Source organism: Nerophis ophidion, linkage group LG06 (assembly GCF_033978795.1).
Source record: "Nerophis ophidion isolate RoL-2023_Sa linkage group LG06, RoL_Noph_v1.0, whole genome shotgun sequence".
Classification (NCBI taxonomy): Eukaryota; Metazoa; Chordata; class Actinopteri; order Syngnathiformes; family Syngnathidae; genus Nerophis; species Nerophis ophidion.
Window position 1 is genome coordinate 7,746,177 of NC_084616.1, and position 24,195 is coordinate 7,770,371.

General features: G+C 42.9%; 1 protein-coding gene across 2 annotated transcripts in view; it reads right to left on the reverse strand.

Annotated features, from left to right (window-relative positions):
• The window catches only part of lama5 (laminin, alpha 5), a 201,957-nt gene that overhangs the window by 53,231 nt on the left and 124,531 nt on the right, over positions 1-24,195 (reverse strand). For both annotated transcript variants that reach the window (XM_061902574.1, XM_061902575.1), the window contains exons 43-49: positions 19,402-19,526; positions 19,237-19,317; positions 18,960-19,174; positions 16,279-16,379; positions 8,654-8,837; positions 8,432-8,572; positions 8,211-8,362 (exon numbers count right to left, since the gene is read on the reverse strand). In XM_061902574.1, coding sequence (XP_061758558.1) covers positions 8,211-8,362; positions 8,432-8,572; positions 8,654-8,837; positions 16,279-16,379; positions 18,960-19,174; positions 19,237-19,317; positions 19,402-19,526 — 999 coding nt within the window. The remainder of the gene's footprint in view (positions 1-8,210; positions 8,363-8,431; positions 8,573-8,653; positions 8,838-16,278; positions 16,380-18,959; positions 19,175-19,236; positions 19,318-19,401; positions 19,527-24,195) is intronic.

The window sequence follows — 24,195 nt, forward strand, 5'->3', positions numbered from 1 at the left end:
TCTCACTATTAAATAGATCCACTATGGACTGGACTCTCACACTATTATGCTAGATCCACTATGGACTGGACTCCCACTATTATGTTAGATCCACTATGGACTGGACTCTCACTATTATGTTAGATCCACTATGGACTGGACTCTCACTATTATGTTGGATCCACTATGGACTGGACTCTCACTATTATGTTGGATCCACTATGGACTGGACTCTCACTATTATGTTAGATCCACTATGGACTGGACTCTCACTATTATGTTAAATCCACTATGGACTGGACTCTCACTATTATGTTAGATCCACTATGAACTGGACTCTCACTATTATGTTGGATCCACTATGGACTGGACTCTCACTATTATGTTGGATCCACTATGGACTGGACTCTCACTATTATGTTAGATCCACTATGGACTGGACTCTCACTATTATGTTAAATCCACTATGGACTGGACTTTCACACTATTATGTTAGATCCACTATGGACTGGACTCTCACTATTATGTTAGATCCACTATGGACTGGACTCTCACTATTATGTTAGATCCACTATGGACTGGGCTCTCACACTATTATGTTAGATCCACTATGGACTGGACTCTCACTATTATGTTAGATCCACTACGGACTGGACTCTCACTATTATATTAGATCCACTATGGACTGAACTCTCATACTATTATGTTAGATCCACTATAGACTGGACTCTCACTATTAAATAGATCCACTATGGACTGGACTCTCACACTATTATGCTAGATCCACTATGGACTGGACTCTCACACTATTATGCTAGATCCACTATGGACTGGACTCTCACTATTATGTTAGATCCACTATGGACTGGACTCTCAAAAAATTATGTTGGATCCACTATGGACTGGACTCTCACTATTATGTTAAATCCACTATGGACTGGACTCTCACACTATTATGCTAGATCCACTATGGACTGGACTCTCACTATTATGTTAGATCCACTATGGACTGGACTCTCAAAAAATTATGTTGGATCCACTATGGACTGGACTCTCACTATTATGTTAGATCTACTATGGACTGGACTCTCACTATTATGTTAGATCCACTATGGACTGGACTCTCTCACTATTATGTTAGATCCACTATGGACTGGACTCTCACTATTATGTTAGATCCACTATGGACTGGACTCTCACTATTATGTTAGATCCACTATGGACTGGACTCTCACACTATTATGTTAGATCCACTATGGACTGGACTCCCACTCTTATGTTAGATCCACTATGGACTGGACTCTCACTATTATGTTAGATCCACTATGGACTGGACTCTCACACTATTATGTTAGATCCACTATGGACTGGACTCTCACTATTATGTTAAATCCACTATGGACTGGACTTTCACACTATTATGTTAGATCCACTATGGACTGGACTCTCACACTATTATGTTAGATCCACTATGGACTGGACTCTCACTATTATGTTAAATCCACTATGGACTGGACTTTCACACTATTATGTTAAATCCACTATGGACTGGACTCTCACACTATTATGTTAGATCCACTATGGACTGGACTCTCACACTATTATGTTAGATCCACTATGGACTGGACTCTCACTATTGTGTTAAATCCACTATGGACTGCACTCTCACACTATTACGTTAGATCCACTATGGACTGGACTCTCACACTATTATGTTAGATCCACTATGGACTGGACTCTCACAATTATGTTAAATCCACTATGGACTGGACTCTCACACTATTACGTTAGATCCACTATGGACTGGACTCTCACACTATTATGTTAGATCCACTACGGACTGGACTCTTACACTATTATGTTAGATCCACTATGGACTGGACTCTCACACTATTATGTTAGATCCACTATGGACTGGACTCTCACACTATTATGTTAGATCCACTATGGACTGGACTCTCACTATTTTGTTAGATCCACTATGGACTGGACTCTTACACTATTATGTTAGATCCACTATGGACTGGACTCTCCCACTATTATGTTAGATCCACTATGGACTGGACTCTCACTATTATGTTAGATCCACTATGGACTGGACTCTCACTATTATGTTAGATCCACTATGGATTGGACTCTCACTATTATGTTAGATCCACTATGGACTGGACTCTCACACTCTTATGTTAGATACACTATGGACTGGACTCTCACTATTATGTTAGATCCACTATGGACTGGACTCTCACACTATTATGTTAGATCCACTATGGACTGGACTCTCACTCTTATGTTAGATCCACTATGGACTGAACTCTCACTATTATGTTAGATCCACTATGGACTGGACTCTCACACTATTATGTTAGATCCACTATGGACTGAACTCTCATACTATTATATTAGATCCACTATGGACTGGACTCTCACTCTTATGTTAGATCCACTATGGACTGGACTCTCACACTATTATGTTAGATCCACTATGGACTGGACTCTCACTATTATGTTAGATCCACTATGGACTGGACTCTCACACTATTATGTTAGATCCACTATGGACTGGACTCTCTCACTATTATGTTAGCTCCACTATGGACTGGACTCTCTCACTATTATGTTAGATCCACTATGGACTGGACTCTCACTATTATGTTAGATCCACTATGGACTGGACTCTCACACTATTATGTTAGATCCACTATGGACTGGACTCTCACTATTATGTTAGATCCACTATGGACTGGACTCTCTCACTATTATGTTAGATCCACTATGGACTGGACTCTCACTATTATGTTAGATCCACTATGGACTGGACTCTCACACTATTATGTTAGATCCACTATGGACTGGACTCTCACACTATTATGTTAGATCCACTATGGACTGGACTCTCACTCTTATGTTAGATCCACTATGGACTGAACTCTCACTATTATGTTAGATCCACTATGGACTGGACTCTCACACTATTATGTTAGATCCACTATGGACTGAACTCTCATACTATTATATTAGATCCACTATGGACTGGACTCTCACTCTTATGTTAGATCCACTATGGACTGGACTCTCACACTATTATGTTAGATCCACTATGGACTGGACTCTCACTATTATGTTAGATCCACTATGGACTGGACTCTCACACTATTATGTTAGATCCACTATGGACTGGACTCTCTCACTATTATGTTAGCTCCACTATGGACTGGACTCTCTCACTATTATGTTAGATCCACTATGGACTGGACTCTCACTATTATGTTAGATCCACTATGGACTGGACTCTCACACTATTATGTTAGATCCACTATGGACTGGACTCTCACTATTATGTTAGATCCACTATGGACTGGACTCTCTCACTATTATGTTAGATCCACTATGGACTGGACTCTCACTATTATGTTAGATCCACTATGGACTGGACTCTCACTATTATGTTAGATCCACTATGGACTGGACTCTCTCACTATTATGTTAGATCCACTATGGACTGGACTCTCACTATTATGTTAGATCCACTATGGACTGGACTCTCACTTTTATGTTAGATCCACTATGGACTGAACTCTCACTATTATGTTAGCTCCACTATGGACTGGACTCTCACTATTATGTTAGATCCACTATGGACTGGACTCTCACTATTATATTAGATCCACTATGGACTGGACTCTCACTATTATGTTAAATCCACTATGGACTGGACTTTCACACTATTATGTTAGATCCACTATGGACTGGACTCTCACACTATTATGTTAGATCCACTATGGACTGGACTCTCACTATTATGTTAGATCCACTATGGACTGGACTCTCACTATTATGTTGGATCCACTATGGACTGGACTCTCACTATTATATTAGATCCACTATGGACTGGACTCTCACTATTATGTTAAATCCACTATGGACTGAACTCTCATACTATTATGTTAGATCCACTATGGACTGGACTCTCACACTATTATGTTAGATCCACTATGGACTGGACTCTCACTATTATGTTAGATCCACTATGGACTGGACTCTCACTATTATGTTAGATCCACTATGGACTGGACTCTCACACTATTATGTTAGATCCACAATGGACTGGACTCTCACACTATTATGTTAGATCCACTATGGACTGGACTTTCACTATTATGTTAGATCCACTATGGACTGGACTCTCACTATTATGTTAGATCCACTATGGACTGGACTCTCACTATTATGTTAGATCCACTATGGACTGGACTCTCACTATTATATTAGATCCACTATGGACTGGACTCTCACTATTATATTAGAACCACTATGGACTGAACTCTCACTATTATGTTAGATCCACTATGGATTGGACTCTCACACTATTATGTTAGATCCACTATGGACTGGACTCTCACTATTATGTTAGATCCACTATGGACTGGACTCTCACTATTATGTTAGATCCACTATGGACTGGACTCTCACACTATTATGTTAGATCCACTATGGACTGGACTCTCACTATTATGTTAGATCCACTATGGACTGGACTTTCACACTATTATGTTAGATCCACTATGGACTGGACTTTCACACTATTATATTAGATCCACTATGGACTGAACTCTCACTATTATGTTAGATCCACTATGGACTGGACTCTCACTATTATGTTAGATCCACTATGGACTGGACTCTCACACTATTATGTTATATCCACTATGGACTGGACTCTCACTATTATGTTAGATCCACTATGGATTGCACTCTCACTATTATGTTAGATCCACTATGGACTGGACTTTCACACTATTATATTAGATCCACTATGGACTGAACTCTCACTATTATGTTGGATCCACTATGGACTGGACTCTCACTATTATATTAGATCCACTATGGACTGGACTCTCACTATTATGTTAGATCCACTATGGACTGAACTCTCATACTATTATGTTAGATCCACTATGGACTGGACTCTCACACTATTATGTTAGATCCACTATGGACTGGACTCTCACTATTATGTTAGATCCACTATGGACTGGACTCTCACTATTATGTTAGATCCACTATGGACTGGACTCTCACACTATTATGTTAGATCCACAATGGACTGGACTCTCACACTATTATGTTAGATCCACTATGGACTGGACTTTCACTATTATGTTAGATCCACTATGGACTGGACTCTCACTATTATGTTAGATCCACTATGGACTGGACTCTCACTATTATGTTAGATCCACTATGGACTGGACTCTCACTATTATATTAGATCCACTATGGACTGGACTCTCACTATTATATTAGAACCACTATGGACTGAACTCTCACTATTATGTTAGATCCACTATGGACTGGACTCTCACACTATTATGTTAGATCCACTATGGACTGGACTCTCACTATTATGTTAGATCCACTATGGACTGGACTCTCACTATTATGTTAGATCCACTATGGACTGGACTCTCACACTATTATGTTAGATCCACTATGGACTGGACTCTCACTATTATGTTAGATCCACTATGGACTGGACTTTCACACTATTATGTTAGATCCACTATGGACTGGACTTTCACACTATTATATTAGATCCACTATGGACTGAACTCTCACTATTATGTTAGATCCACTATGGACTGGACTCTCACTATTATGTTAGATCCACTATGGACTGGACTCTCACACTATTATGTTATATCCACTATGGACTGGACTCTCACTATTATGTTAGATCCACTATGGACTGGACTTTCACACTATTATATTAGATCCACTATGGACTGAACTCTCACTATTATGTTAGATCCACTATGGACTGGGCTCTCACTATTATGTTAGATCCACTATGGACTGGACTCTCACACTATTATGTTAGATCCACTATGGACTGGACTCTCACTATTATGTTAGATCCACTATGGACTGGACTCTTACTATTATGTTAGATCCACTATGGACTGGACTCTCTCACTATTATGTTAGATCCACTATGGACTGGACTCTCACTATTATGTTAGATCCACTATGGACTGGACTCTCACTATTATGTTAAATCCACTATGGACTGGACTCTCACTATTATGTTAAATCCACTATGGACTGGACTCTCTCACTATTATGTAAGATCCACTATGGACTGGACTCTCACTATTATGTTAGATCCACTATGGACTGGACTCTCTCACTATTATGTTAGATCCACTATGGACTGGACTCTCACACTATTATGTTAGATCCACTATGGACTGGACTCTCACTATTATGTTAGATCCACTATGGACTGGACTCTCACTATTATGTTAGATCCACTATGGACTGGACTCTCACACTATTATGTTAGATCCACAATGGACTGGACTCTCACACTATTATGTTAGATCCACTATGGACTGGACTTTCACTATTATGTTAGATCCACTATGGACTGGACTCTCACTATTATGTTAGATCCACTATGGACTGGACTCTCACTATTATGTTAGATCCACTATGGACTGGACTCTCACTATTATATTAGATCCACTATGGACTGGACTCTCACTATTATATTAGAACCACTATGGACTGAACTCTCACTATTATGTTAGATCCACTATGGACTGGACTCTCACACTATTATGTTAGATCCACTATGGACTGGACTCTCACTATTATGTTAGATCCACTATGGACTGGACTCTCACTATTATGTTAGATCCACTATGGACTGGACTCTCACACTATTATGTTAGATCCACTATGGACTGGACTCTCACTATTATGTTAGATCCACTATGGACTGGACTTTCACACTATTATGTTAGATCCACTATGGACTGGACTTTCACACTATTATATTAGATCCACTATGGACTGAACTCTCACTATTATGTTAGATCCACTATGGACTGGACTCTCACTATTATGTTAGATCCACTATGGACTGGACTCTCACACTATTATGTTATATCCACTATGGACTGGACTCTCACTATTATGTTAGATCCACTATGGACTGGACTTTCACACTATTATATTAGATCCACTATGGACTGAACTCTCACTATTATGTTAGATCCACTATGGACTGGGCTCTCACTATTATGTTAGATCCACTATGGACTGGACTCTCACACTATTATGTTAGATCCACTATGGACTGGACTCTCACTATTATGTTAGATCCACTATGGACTGGACTCTTACTATTATGTTAGATCCACTATGGACTGGACTCTCTCACTATTATGTTAGATCCACTATGGACTGGACTCTCACTATTATGTTAGATCCACTATGGACTGGACTCTCACTATTATGTTAAATCCACTATGGACTGGACTCTCACTATTATGTTAAATCCACTATGGACTGGACTCTCTCACTATTATGTAAGATCCACTATGGACTGGACTCTCACTATTATGTTAGATCCACTATGGACTGGACTCTCTCACTATTATGTTAGATCCACTATGGACTGGACTCTCACTATTATGTTAGATCCACTATGGACTGCACTCTCACAATATTATGTTAGATCCACTATGGACTGGACTCTCACACCAGGGTTTCCCACACATTCATTTATTTGTGGCGGTCCGCCATGAAAGAATTACGGCCGCCACAAATACAAATTAAAAAGAAATATATATATATTTTTTTTTTTTCGGCTTTTGACTCGCTCGACCACTCATAAAAACAATGGGACTCTGTCTGTGAATGGAGCTTGTAGTTACATACTATATATTTATATATATATGTAAATATTATATAAATATGTATATAAATATGTACATAAAGTTCTTCTTGGTCATGGCCGCTGCCACCCATCTCTTTACTATTAGTGTTTTATCATGAAGTGAAGTGAATTATATTTATATAGCGCTTTTCTCTAGTGACTCAAAGCGCTTTACATAGTGAAACCCAATATCTAAGTTCCATTTAAACCAGTGTGGGTGGCACTGGGAGCAGGTGGGCAAAGTGTCTTGCCCAAGGACACAACGGCAGTGACTAGGATGGCGGAGGCGGGAATCGAACCTGCAACCCTCAAGTTGCTGGCACGGCCACTCTACCAACCGAGCTATACCGCCCCCCTTATGTGTGTTTATGTTTGATATGTCTTCCATTTGGCTTGTGGGGACGCCACATCAGGATCATGTGACAGTGAGGGTCTCAGCAGGGAGGAGACCAGCTTGAGATGTCATCACCCGTGTGTGTGTGTGTGTGTGTGTGTGTGGACTCACGGCGAGGTCCTCCACAGACGCGTTGAGCTTGCGTAGTTGAGTCCAGGCCATGGCGCTGGCGTTGAGGTTGTGCAGCTGAGCGGCGACGGCGTCAAAGTCCTGCTTCATCTTGTCTACGTCCTCCAGCAGGACCACCACGCAGCTGTCGCACGCTGCCATGGCAACACAGATGTCAGCTGCCACACCTCACCTTGTGTGTGTGTGTGTGTGTGTGTGTGTACTTTGGCAGTGTGTGTCCTGGCCGTGCGCGACGAGAACACTGTGCTGGTCCGAGCAGGCGTCACACTGTTTCCCCTCCATGCCGTGGGGACAGTGGCACTCTCCGGTCCTCGGGTCGCAGTGTCGCCCCCCGCAGTGACATCCTGACCACACACAACAAGTCACACGCGGTCATCACTACATGGAGTCACGTGACTTGTAGCAAGACGGCGCCCGGAGCTCACTCCTGCATCCCTCGGGGCCGTAGTTCCAGTATCCCGGGGCGCACTGGCGGCAGCTGGGCCCGTTGACGCCCGGCTGGCACGCGCACTGACCGCTGTGCGGGTCACACGGCTTCACCAGAGCCGCCGAGGCCTCGCAGTCGCACGGGCGACAGCCGGCGCAGGACTGGAAGCCGAAGGAGCCGCCCTAAGAGACAAAATGAGTTTCAGAGCAGGCGTGTCCACTTTTTCAATCAATCAATCAATCAATCAATGTTTATTTATATAGACCCAAATCACAAATGTCTCAAAGGACTGCAAGACTACAACATCCTCGGAAGAACCCACAAAAGGGCAAGGAAAACTCACACCCAGTGGGCAGGGAGAATTCACATCCAGTGGGACGCCAGTGACAATGCTGACTATGAGAAACCTTGGAGAGGACCTCAGATGTGGTCTAGGGGACCGAAAGCAATGGATGTCGAGCGGGTCTAACATGATACTGTGAAAGTTCAATCCATAGTGGCTCCAACACAGTCCAAAGCGGATCCAAGACATGATTTTCAATTTATATGGCAACCCTGCGCTACATGTTGGGGACTGTTAAAGTCATGGATTAATTTTTTTTAAATATATAGACCAACTTCAGAAATATCCCTTGCCATAACATTTTTTTCACGCCTTTTATTTGCGAATAAAACACTGTTTTTCATGGCAAAAAAGACAAAATATGCAACATTTTCCCCAAAGCATTTCATTTCAATCAATCAATCAATGTTTATTTATATAGCCCCAAATCACAAATGTCTCAAAGGACTGCACAAGTCATTACGACTACAACATCCTCGGAAGAACCCACAAAAGGGCAAGGAAAACTCACACCCAGTGGGCAGGGAGAATTCACATCCAGTGGGACGCCAGTGACAATGCTGACTATGAGAAACCTTGGAGAGGACCTCAGATGTGGTCTAGGGGACCGAAAGCAATGGATGTCGAGCGGGTCTAACATGATACTGTGAAAGTTCAATCCATAGTGGCTCCAACACAGTCCAAAGCGGATCCAAGACATGATTTTAAATTTATATGGCAACCCTGCGCTACATGTTGGGGACTGTTAAAGGACCCGGGGACCCTGGAGGGCCTCACTTCTTAAAGTCATGGATTATTTTTTTTAAATATATAGACCAACTTCAGAAATATCCCTTGCCATAACATTTTTTTTTTATGCCTTTTATTGGCGAATAAAACACTGTTTTTCATGGCAAAAACACAAAATATGCAACATTTTCCCCAAAGCATTTCATTTCAATCAATCAATGTTTATTTATATAGCCCCAAATCACAAATGTCTCAAAGGACTGCACAAATCATTACGACTACAACATCCTCGGAAGAACCCACAAAAGGGCAAGGAAAACTCACACCCAGTGGGCAGGGAGAATTCACATCCAGTGGGACGCCAGTGACAATGCTGACTATGAGAAACCTTGGAGAGGACCTCAGATGTGGGCAACCCCCCCCCCCTCTAGGGGACCGAAAGCAATGGATGTCGAGCGGGTCTAACATGATACTGTGAAAGTTCAATCCATAGTGGCTCCAACACAGCCGCGAGAGTTCAGTCCAAAGCGGATCCAAGACATGATTTTCAATTGATATGGCAACCCTGCGCTACATGTTGGGGACTGTTAAAGGACCCGGGGACCCTGGAGGGTCTCACTTCTTAAAGTCGTGGATTATTTTTTTTAAATATATGGACCAAATTCAGAAATATCCCTTGCCATAACATTTTTTTCACGCCTTTCATTTGCGAATAAAACACTGTTTTTCATGGCAAAAACACAAAATATGCAACATTTTCCCCAAAGCATTTCATTTCAATCAATCAATCAATGTTTATTTATATAGCCCCAAATCACAAATGTCTCAAAGGGCTGCACAAACCATTACGACTACAACATCCTCGGAAGAACCCACAAAAGGGCAAGGAAAACTCACACCCAGTGGGCAGGGAGAATTCACATCCAGTGGGACGCCAGTGACAATGCTGACTATGAGAAACCTTGGAGAGGACCAGTCAGATGTGGGCAACCCCCACCCACCGAAAGCAATGGATGTCGAGCGGGTCTAACATGATACTGTGAAAGTTCAATCCATAGTGGCTCCAACACAGTCCAAAGCGGATCCAAGACATGATTTTCAATTTATATGCCAACCCTGCGCTACATGTTGGGGACTGTTAAAGGACCCGGGGACCCTGGAGGGTCTCACTTCTTAAAGTCATGGATTATTTTTTTTAATATATAGACCAACTTCAGAAATATTCCTTGCCATGACATTTTTTTTTATGCCTTTTATTTGCGAATAAAACACTGTTTTTCATGGCAAAAACACAAAATATGCAACATTTTCCCCAAAGCATTTCAATCAATCAATCAATCAATGTTTATTTATATAGCCCCAAATCACAAATGTCTCAAAGGGCTGCACGAACCATTACGACTACAACATCCTCGGAAGAACCCACAAAAGGGCAAGGAAAACTCACACCCAGTGGGCAGGGAGAATTTACATCCAGTGGGACGCCAGTGACAATGCTGACTATGAGAAACCTTGGAGAGGACCTCAAATGTGGTCTAGGGGACCGAAAGCAATGGATGTCATACGCAAATACGGTGTTAGCTTTCACTGTTATGCTGATGACACCCAACTCTACATGCCCCTAAAGCTGACCAACACGCCGGATTGTAGTCAGCTGGAGGCGTGTCTTAATGAAATTAAACAATGGATGTCCGCTAACTTTTTGCAACTCAACGCCAAAAAAACGGAAATGCTGATTATCGGTCCTGCTAGACACCGAACTCTATTTAATAATACAACTCTAACATTTGACAACCAAACAATTAAACAAGGCGAGACGGTAAAGAATCTGGGCGATCCGGTGGCCATGTACTGCTTGCCTGTGTATCGGCTGGGGACATCTCTGCGCTGCTGATCCGCCTCCGCTTGGGATGGTTTCCTGCTGGCTCCGCTGTGAACGGGACTCTTGCTGCTGTGTTGGATCCGCTTTGGACTGGACTCTCGCGACTGTGTTGGATCCATTATGGATTGAACTTTCACAGTATCATGTTAGACCCGCTCGACATCCATTGCTTTCCTCCTCTCCAAGGTTCTCATAGTCATTATTGTCACCGATGTCCCACTGGGTGTGAGTTTTCCTTGCCCTTATGTGGGCCTACCGAGGATGTTGTGGTGGTTTGTGCAGCCCTTTGAGACACTAGTGATTTAGGGCTATATAAGTAAACATTGATTGATTGAATGTCGAGCAGGTCTAACATGATACTGTGAAAGTTCAATCCATAGTGGCTCCAACACAGCCGTGAGAGTTCAGTCCAAAGCGGATCCAAGACATGATTTTCAATTTATATGGCAACCCTGCGCTACATGTTGGGGACTGTTAAAGGACCCGGGGACCCTGGAGGGTCTCACTTCTTAAAGTCGTGGATTAATTTTTTTAAATATATGGACCAACTTCAGAAATATCCCTTGCCATAACATTTTTTTCACGCCTTTTATTTGCGAATAAAACACTGTTTTTCATGGCAAAAACACAAAATATGCAACATTTTCCCCAAAGCATTTCATTTCAATCAATCAATCAATGTTTATTTATATAGCCCCAAATCACAAATGTCTCAAAGGACTGCACAAATCATTACGACTACAACATCCTCGGAAGAACCCACAAAAGGGCAAGGAAAACTCACACCCAGTGGGCAGGGAGAATTCACATCCAGTGGGACGCCAGTGACAATGCTGACTATGAGAAACCTTGGAGAGGACCTCAGATGTGGGCAACCCCCCCTCTCTAGGGGACCGAAAGCAATGGATGTCGAGCGGGTCTATACGTCCATTATTAGTTTGTACTATATGAGCAATGACTGTCAATATAGTTGGTCATGTGAACCAAATGACAAAAATCTGCATAATGTTGTTCCCTTTATGCAAGGGTGTTCAAAGTTTTTCCACCAATGGTCGAATACTGAAAAGTCAATGTACGCGGGGGCAATTTTGATATTTTTTTATTTTGTAGATAAAATGAAAGAAATTAAACAAAAATATTCATTTAAAAAAGAAAAAACGTTGTCAGCTGTAGGTGACTAATTCTATTTTTATAATTATTTTTCAGAACATTCCAGCTTTTTCTCATTACATTTACACGTATTTGCTCTAATTCTTACATGATTGCTGTTTTTTCCCCCCTATAAGAATAGAATAAACATAATAATATTACGATTGTCTAACTGATTAATCAAGTGTCAAAAATTCTGTCTGTACTAAAATAGTAGTTTTCATTTGCACATTTAAGTCTCACCTTAAAACTCATCTGTATACTCTAGCCTTTAAATAGACCTCCTTTTTAGACCAGTTGATCTGCCGCTTCTTTTCTTTCTCCTATGTCCCCCCCTCCCTTGTGGAGGGGGTCCGGTCCGATGACCATGGATGAAGTACTGGCTGTCCAGAGTCGAGACCCAGGATGGACCGCTCGTCGGGACCCAGGATGGACCGCTCGCCTGTATCTGTTGGGGACATCTCTACGCTGCTGATCCGCTTGAGATGGTTTCCTGTGGACGGGACTCTCGCTGCTGTCTTGGATCCGCTTGAACTGAACTCTCGCGGCTGTGTTGGAGCCACTATGGATTGAACTTTCCCAGTATCATGTTAGACCCGCTCGACATCCATTGCTTTCGGTCCCCTAGAGAGGGGGGGTTGCCCACATCTGAGGTCCTCTCCAAGGTTTCTCATAGTCAGCATTGTCGCTGGCGTCCCACTGGATGTGAATTCTCTCTGCCCACTGGGTGTGAGTTTTCCTTGCCCTTTTGTGGGTTCTTCCGAGGATGTTGTAGTCGTAATGATTTGTGCAGTCCTTTGAGACATTTGTGATTCGGGGCTATATAAATAAACATTGATTGATAAAACATTGATTGATTTAACAGTGTTTATTATTGTTGTCATTTTCAAATTAATTCATAAGTTGGTATTATTTTAATTTTTTAATTAACCAACAAATATGTGTTAGTATTTTTTTTATTTTATATTTTATTTTGAGAGCGTCTGATATTTTAGATCAGGGTTCTTAACTCTGTATTATGGGTGATTAAGTATTTTATTGTTAATTATTAGTTAGAACATGGCAGCTTTTTCTCATTACAATCCGATTTTTTCGCTCTTATTTTTCTTACATTTTTATAAAAAACAATGTTCAGTGACACATTTGCTGTTGTTGTTGTTTTTGTAATATTTCCAAATAATTCATTAATAAGTTAGTATTTATTTTTTGAAATGCTAATTAAACTTTGTTTATATATTTTTTTTACATTTTATTTCAACAGCTTGTAATATTTTAGATCAGATGTGTCTAAACGTTTTCCACCAGACTGTGTTGGATCCATTATGGATTGAACTTTCACAGTATCATGTTAGACCCGCTCCACATCCATTGCTTTCCTCCTCTCCAAGGTTCTCATAGTCATCATTGTCACCGACGTCCCACTGGGTGTGAGTTTTTCCTTGCCCTTATGTGGGCCTACCGAGGATGTCGTAGTGGTTTGTGCAGCCCTTTGAGACACTAGTGATTTAGGGCTATATAAGTAAACATTGATTGATTGATTGATTGATTGATTTTTTGAGTAGTATTTTTAAAATGTAACATATGTAATATTTACATATTATATATACAGTATATAACATCTACTGGTATATTCAAATTTAATATAATATATACAAAATATAAGAATTCCCAATTACCATGTACAATATTACAGTAAATTTAACAGCTGCAGAAAAAAATAAAAACAAAAAATTTACCTTTTATTTGTGAATAAAACTCTGTTTTTTGGGTTGTGGTTTTTTGCAAAAACACAAAATATGCAATATTTTCCCCAAAACATTTCATTAACAGCCATTGGAGCCTTAAATATGTCAATCATACATTACAACATCAGTTATAACTTTTGAACATCCATCCATCCATTTTCTACCGCTTATTCCCTTTTGGGGTCGCTGGCGCCTATCTCAGCTACAACCGGGCGGAAGGCGGGGTACACCCTGGACAAGTCGCCACCTCATCGCAGTAGTTTTGAACAATTACAGTTTAAAAAAAAAAAAATCAGACTAAGAGGTGATGAAAATGTTAAAATGAGTCATTTCAAAATGTACATTTTTTTGACTTTCTACACCTACTCCCTAGATCCAATTCAGATCTATACGTCCATTATTAGTTTGTATTATTGTTTGAGCAATGACTGTCAATATTGCAACATTTTCTTGTTACATCTCACTTGTTTGCCCTTTTATTCCACTTTTTGTGTTTTTTTTTTGAGTAGTATTTTTAAAATGTAACATATATGTAATATTTACATATTATATATATACAGTATATAACATATACTGGTATATTATATTATTATGTAATATATAATGTCGTTATTATGGTGGTACTTGATGAATACTTAGGTCTACTACACTACTGTATTTAATGTTGTCATTATGGTGGTACTTAATGAATACTTAGGTCTACTACACTACTGTATTTAATGTTGTCATTACGGTGGTACTTAATGAATACTTAGGTCTACTACACTACTGTATTTAATGTTGTCATTATGGTGGTACTTAATGAATACTTAGGCCTACTAGACTACAACATTTAATGTTGTCACTATGGTGGTACTTGATGAATATTTAGGTCTACTACACTACTGTATTTAATGTTGTCATTATGGTGGTACTTAATGAATACTCGGGTCTACTACACTACTGTATTTAATGTTGTCATTATGGTGGTACTTAACGAATACTTAGGTCTACCACACTACTGTATTTAATGTTGTCATTATGGTGTACTTAATAAATACTTAGGTCTACTACACTACTGTATTTAATGTTGTCATTATGGTGGTACTTAATGAATACTTAGGTCTCTCTTTAACAAAATACAAGAAATCCCAATTACCATGTACAATATTACAGTAAATGTAACAGCTGCAGCAAAAAAAAAAAAAAAAAAAAAATACAATATTATACATCTTTTATTTGTGAATAAAACGCAGTTGTTGTTTTTTGCGCAAAAATACATAATATGCAATATTTTCCCCAAAACATTTCATTGGAAGTCATCGGAGCCTTAAATATGTCAATCATTCATCACAACATTGACTATTAGTTTTGAACAATTACAGTTTGAAAAAATAATTGAAAGTTTTAAAATAAGTCATTTCTAAATGTATTTTATTTTGACTTTCAACACTCACTCCCTAGATCAAATTCAGATCTACACGTCTATTATTAGTTTGTATTATTGTTTGAGCAATGACTGTCAATATTGCAACATTTCCTTGTTACATTTCACTTGGTTGCCCTTTTATTCCACTTTTTATTTGGGCAGCATTTTTCAAATGTTTAAAAATCAGCTGTTCTTGAGTTTTCTCATACAAATGCGTGAGGTCAACAATTCAGGGGCATATGATGACAAATCCAAGGATTTGGCAGATTTGGCGACCATTTTTGCTACTTAGTGCTTGCGTGAACATGCAGAAAGCAGCTGATCTAGCCGCTGTTGGACGTGTAAAGTAGTTTTTTGTCTCTCTCACCTGACAGCGGTCACAGAGAAGTCCCGTCACTCCAGCTTTGCAGCGGCACTCTCCCGTCTGCGGGTCACATGACTCCGTGCCGCACTGTGAGCAGCGACATTCTGCAGCAGAAAAAAAACCAAACATGTCTATATTGCAGCCTGTTGCCATGACAACATATATCAGGGCTGGGACTCTTTGGCCACCACATGATCCGATTCAGCATCGATTCTCAATTCAAAACGATTCTTGACTGATGAAAACTATGATAATTGTCTATAGTTCTTCAAAAGAGGCGATGTGGAAGCAGCTCTGCACTGTGGAGGGACGTCAGCCGCTAGCCAGGATGCCTTTGTCTGCTTGTGGCTGTCAGACTGGCAGAACATAACTGGAAGGTGTCATCGACAGCAGTTGTCACGTTTTGAATCTCACATGTGCTGTACAGTATTCAAAAATATCATACAGTTCTTCTCAAATAGTGGAGAAGAAGCTTTATCAGTATCATGCTCCAAACCCTGCTTCTGAGAGCTATGCTCTAATTTTTTCATCAAAAAACAAAACAAAAAAAATCAGCACAAAGTTTGTTTTTTTATATAATTTTTTGGTTTTGATGGTTAAAGTGTTTTTTGTAATGTGCTCCTTGAGTTTACTTTATTGTACTTTTCAGTATAAAATGGTCCAAAATGGTGTATAGTTTAAATGACAAGTATTAATGACAATAATCCAGCACTGACTGGAGGAGAAAGCAGGTCTAAATAGTAACAGGGACGGCGTGGCGCAGTGGGAGGAGTGGCCGTGCGCAACCCGAGGGTCCCTGGTTCAAATCCCACCTAGTACCAACCTCGTCACGTCCGTTGTGTCCTGAGCAAGACACTTCACCCTTGCTCCTGATGGGTGCTGGTTGGCGCCTTGCATGGCAGCTCCCTCCATCAGTGTGTGAATGTGTGTGTGAATGTGGAAGTAGTGTCAAAGCGCTTTGAGTACCTTGAAGGTAGAAAAGCGCTATACAAGTACAACTTCTGTCTTTTTCCAGGCAAATTGATGCACTTTGAATAATATTTTTTGTAACAGACTGAAAAACAATGTTAACAACGGTATTCTGTGTTGTAAATTGTTTTTAAATGTGTTTATTTTCTTTCATGTGGATGGGAGGGGGGGGGGGCGACGACAATATGCAGAAGTGTACTTGTAAAAAATGTCTAGACAAATGAGACTTTAGTCGTGGCCGAAAGCGAGTGGAGGGTCGCGTAACAGGAAATAATTGACTGTTAGTAAATACATATTTTTAGATTCATAACGTTTTAACATATTCTTAAATAAATAAATGGGTTGTACTTGTATAGCGCTTTTCTACCTTCAAGGTACTCAAAGCGCTTTGACACTACTTCCACATTTTACCCATTCACACACACATTCACACACTGATGGAGGGAGCTGCCATGCAAGGCGCCAACCAGCACCCATCAGGAGCAAGGGCGAAGTGTCTTGCTCAGGACACAACGGACGTGACGAGGTTGGTACTAGGTGGGGATTGAACCAGGGACCCTCGGGTTGCGCACGGCCACTCTCCCACGCATACATATATATACACATCATTTTTTTTTTAAATACATTTTTGAAAATTATACATTGATTTAGAATTGGGATGAATAGAAATCTCGATTTGTTTTTGTCCACTCCTAGAATCGATTGTATCCACATCTGGAGCCATCACCCCTACTATACATTAAAGCTTGAAGCTGTTAGTTTTTCGTGTCTGCCTGCTCAGTGTGTGTGTGTGTGTGTGTATGTGTATGTATGTATGTATGTATGTGTGTGTATATAAATGATAAATGGGTTGTACTTGTATAGCGCTTTTCTACCTTCAAGGTACTCAAAGCGCTTTGACACTACTTCCACATTTACCCATTCACACACTGATGGAGGGAGCTGCCATGCAAGGCGCCAACCAGCACCCATCAGGAGCAAGGGTGAAGTGTCTTGCTCAGGACACAACGGACGTGACGAGGTTGGTACTAGGTGGGATTTGAACCAGTGACCCTGGGTTGCGCACGGCAACTCTCCCACTGCGCCACGCTGTCCCTTCTTGACATATTTACATTACTTACATATTTTATATTTTAAAACATATACAATATATATATATATAATAAAATATTTAGTTCATTTTTATTTAGGTTTTATATATATATATATATACATACATATGGGACGGCGTGGCGCAGTGGAACAGTGGCCGTGCGCAACCCGACCGTCCCTGGTTCAATTCCCACCTAGTACCAACCTCGTCACGTCCGTTGTGTCCTGAGCAAGACACTTCACCCTTGCTCCTGATGGGTGCTGGTTGGCGCCTTGCATGGCAGCTCCCTCCATCAGTGTGTGAATGTGTGTGTGAATGGGTAAATGTGGAAGTAGTGTCAAAGCGCTTTGAGTACCTTGAAGGTAGAAAAGCGCTATACAAGTACAACCCATTTATCATTTATCATTTATATAAATATATATACAGTATATACATATATATATACACATATTTATATACAGTATATATGTATATATATATATACATATATGTATATATGTATATATATATACATATATACATACATATATACATATACTGTATATACATCTATATTTATAATAATTTCAACGCATCCTTATCTGGCCTCCTGGAGACGACGAAAAGGCACAAGAGTACGCACCCGTGCAGTTTTTGGCGGTGATGGCGTCGCCGTAGTAACCGGGGGCGCAGACGTCGCAGCGAGGCCCGGCCGTGTTGCGCATGCAGCTCAGACACTCGCCCGTCAGCGGGTGGCAGTCGGTGAACAGCATGTTGGGGTCCGTGTTGCCGTGGCAACGGCAGGGCCGGCAGGTGGAGCCCAGCACCATGGGGTTGCCGTAGTAACCCGGGGCGCACCTGGTTGTGGAGAAGCGGACTTTAGCGGCCCTGGCGTAGTGGGCGGGAGTGGGCGGGCTCACCTCTCGCAGCGCGGCCCAGCGTAGCCGGCCGTGCACAAACACTGCGTGCGCTCCTTCTTCTGCACGCACCCGTCTGCAAAACTGTGGCGGACAGAAGGGAGAGGGCGGGGTGAGCAGCGGGTGGAAGAGGCGGGGCGGGGGGGGGATATGAGGGGGAGTACGGACTTGTTGGACGGGACTCGGAGTGGACAAGGACAGCTGGAACACGCCTGGCCGTCCACGCTGTTGTTGCCTAGGAAACCACCCTGGCACGTCTCGCAGTGGTCCCCGGCCGTGTTGTGCTGGCAGTTCTGGTGGACACACAAGCGTCACTTCCTGTCATGTGACTTTCCTCTGGCTCCTGATTGGTGCCCACAGCTGAGCTACTTTTCAAATGATTCAACTCATCTTCCCACACACATTTTATAGATATACACATATAATAGTGGTGTTAGGTAGTATAAACGTCATTTTTAATTCATCCATCCATTTCCTACCACTTCCACCCTTTTTTCAGGCGACTGCTCCTTCCACATTTTTCAACGCATTTCAACCGTCAAAACATTCCTCTCGATCAGGACAAAAAACAACAAAGTGGATTTTTGAACCGGAAAAATTCCCAGTTTTCCCGGAATTCCAGGAATTCCGTAATACCGTTTTTCAATTCAACATGTTACTACTTCAACAGTTCTCGACAACTCCTTCCACATTTTTCAACCCACTTCAACCGTTCAATCAATCAATCAATGTTTACTTATATAGCCCTAAATCACTAGTGTCTCAAAGGGCTGCACAAACCACTACGACATCCTCGGTAGGCCCACATAAGGGCAAGGAAAACTCACACCCAGTGGGACGTCGGTGACAATGATGACTATGAGAACCTTGGAGAGGACGGAAGCAATGGATGTGGAGCGGGTCTAACATGATACTGTGAAAGTTCAATCCATAATGGATCCAACACAGTCGCGAGAGTCCAGTCCAAAGCGGATCCAACACAGCAGCGAGAGTCCCGCTCACAGCGGAGCCAGCAGGAAACCATCCCAAGCGGAGGCGGGATGTCCCCAGCCGATACACAGGCAAGTAGTACACGGCCACCGGATCGGACCGGACCCCCTTCACAAGGGAGAGTGGGACATAGGAGAAAAAGAAAAGAAACGGCAGATCAACTGGTCTAAAAAGGGAGTGTATTTAAAGGCTAGAGTATACAAATGAGTTTTAAGGTGAGACTTAAATGCTTCTACTGAGGTGGCATCTCGAACTGTTACCGGGAGGGCATTCCAGAGTACTGGAGCCCGAACAGAAAACGCTCTATAGCCCGCAGACTTTTTTTGGGCTCTAGGAATCATTTATTTTGACACAACCCATCTCGTTCACCATGTAGAGCGCTTTTCTACCTTCAAGGTACTCAAAGCGTTTTGACCCCGTTTCCACATTCACCCATTCACACACACATTCACACACTGATGGAGGGAGCTGCCATGCAAGGCGCTAACCAGCACCCATCAGGAGCAAGGGTGAAGTGTCTTGCTCAAGGACACAACAAGTCCCCAACTTCTACCAATCAATCAATGTTTACTTATATAGCCCTAAATCCCTAGTGTCTCAAAGGGCTGCACAAACCACAACACAAACCACTACGACATCCTCGGTAGGCCCACATGTCCGTTGTTTTTATTATTTTTAATAGTTTTTTTGTTTGTTTAATGCCCTTTTTGTCAAAGAAAACTTTGTTCTTTTATTTCAACAACACAAAATATCCAATATTTTCCCTCAAAAAATATTTCTAGTGTTAAAAGTGTTTATTTTGTACGTAGCTGTTTGATTGTAGTTTTCATTACCAAATTTGGAGGCATTGAAATTCATCCATCCATCCATTTTCTACAGCTTGTCCCGTTCTGGGTCGCGGGAGTGTTGGAGCTTATCTTAGCTGCATTCGGGTGGAAGGCGGAGTACACCTTGGACACGTCGCCACCTCATCACAGATAAATGGACGACATTCACACCCACATCCTCCGTCCAAATATTCCTCTTAATCAGGACAAAAAACTGAGTGTTTTTTTTAAATGGAAAAATTCCCGGTTTTCCCGAAATTCCTGGAATTTCCATTTCTCAATAAAAAAAAATGTTAGAAATTCCAACACCAACCCTTTCAACTCACTCAGAACCTTCAAGTCTTTTAACATTTTCCCCCAAAATTCCCGCTTTTCCCAAATTTCCATGAAAGTCCCAGTGAAATGAAATGGGACATTTTTCAAAGTTCTAAAATTCTTACATTTTTCATCCGATTCAAATCGTTCCAACTTCAAAATATTCAGCCTCTTCAAAATTGTTTGCTCTACTTCAGCAATTTTTTTAAAATTCCCAGATATCCAAGAATTGTTTATTTTTTTTAACTTCCACAATTTCCACAGTTTACTCAAACCATTCCAACAACAAGACATTCCACTTATCCTGGAATTTCAAACTTAACACTTTCCCAAGTTCCAAACCAAATTCCATTTTTCCTGGGAATTCAGATTTTCCCTAAATATGTAAAAGTATTAGTAAAAGTCTATTTTTCAATGCCTGGCTGGTAACGGACTGACACACCCTCCACCATCCACTGACACACCCTCCACCATCCACTGACACACCCTCCACCATCCACTGACACACCCTCCACCGACTCACCCTCCACCATCCACTGACAGACACACCCTCCACCCTCCACTGCCACACCCACCACCATCCACTGACACACCATCCACTAACACACCCTCCACCGTCCATTGACACACCCTCCACCATCCATTGACACACCCTCCACCATCCACTGACACACCATCCACTAACACACCCTCCACCATCCATTGACACACCCTCCGCCATCCACTGACACACCATCCACTAACACACCCTCCACCCTCCACTGACACACCCTCCACCATCCACTGACACACCCTCCACCATCCACTGACACACCCTCCACCATCCACTGACACACCCTCCACCATCCACTGACACACCCTCCACCATCCACTGACACACCCTCCACCATCCACTGACACACCCTCCACCATCCACTGACAGACACACCCTCCACCATCCACTGACACACCCTCCACCGACTCACCCTCCACCATCCACTGACAGACACACCCTCCACCCTCCACTGCCACACCCACCACCATCCACTAACACACCCTCCACCGTCCATTGACACACCCTCCACCATCCACTGACACACCATCCACTAACACACCCTCCACCATCCATTGACACACCCTCCACCATCCACTGACACACCATCCACTAACACACCCTCCACCATCCATTGACACACCCTCCGCCATCCACTGACACACCATCCACTAACACACCCTCCACCCTCCACTGACACACCCTCCACCATCCACTGACACACCCTCCACCATCCACTGACACACCCTCCACCATCCACTGACACACCCTCCACCATCCACTGACACACCCTCCACCATCCACTGACACACCCTCCACCATCCACTGACAGACACACCCTCCACCATCCACTGACTCACCCTCCACCATCCACTGACAGACACACCCTCCACCCTCCACTGCCACACCCACCACCATCCACTGACACACCATCCACTAACACACCCTCCACCGTCCATTGACACACCCTCCACCATCCATTGACACACCCTCCACCATCCACTGACACACCATCCACTAACACACCCTCCACCATCCATTGACACACCCTCCGCCATCCACTGACACACCATCCACTAACACACCCTCCACCCTCCACTGACACACCCTCCACCCTCCACTGACACACCCTCCACCATCCACTGACACACCCTCCACCATCCACTGACACACCCTCCACCATCCACTGACACACCCTCCACCATCCACTGACACACCCTCCACCATCCACTGACACACCCTCCACCATCCATTGACACACCCTCCACCATCCACTGACACACCATCCACTAACACACCCTCCACCATCCATTGACACACCCTCCGCCATCCACTGACACACCATCCACTAACACACCCTCCACCCTCCACTGACACACCCTCCACCATCCATTGACACACCCTCCGCCATCCACTGACACACCATCCACTAACACACCCTCCACCCTCCACTGACACACCCTCCACCATCCACTGACACACCCTCCACCATCCACTGACACACCCTCCACCATCCACTGACACACCCTCCGCCATCCACTGACACACCCTCCACCATCCACTGACACACCCTCCACCATCCACTGACACACCCTCCACCATCCACTGACACACCCTCCACCATCCACTGACACACCCTCCACTATCCACTGACACACCCTCCGCCATCCACTGACACACCCTCCACCATCCACTGACACACCCTCCACCATCCACTGACACACCCTCCACCCTCCACTGACACACTCTCCACCATCCACTGACACACCCTCCGCCATCCACTGACACACCCTCCGCCATCCACTGACACACCCTCCGACATCCACTGCCACATCCTCCACCATCCACTGACACACCCTCCACCCTCCACTGACACACTCTCCACCATCCACTGACACGCCCTCCGCCATCCACTGACACACCCTCCACCATCCACTGACACACCCTCCACCATCCACTGACACACCCTCCGCCATCCACTGACACACCCTCCGCCATCCACTGACACACCCTCCGACATCCACTGCCACACCCTCCACCATCCACTGACTCACCCTCCATCATCCACTGACACACCCTCCACCATCCACTGACACACCCTCCACCATCCACTGACACACCCTCCACCATCCACTGACTCACCCTCCACCATCCACTGACACACCCTCCACTATCCACTGACACACCCTCCACCATCCACTGACAGACACACCCTCCACCATCCACTGACACACCCTCCACCACCCACTGACACACCCTCCACCATCCACTGACACACCCTCCACTATCCACTGACAC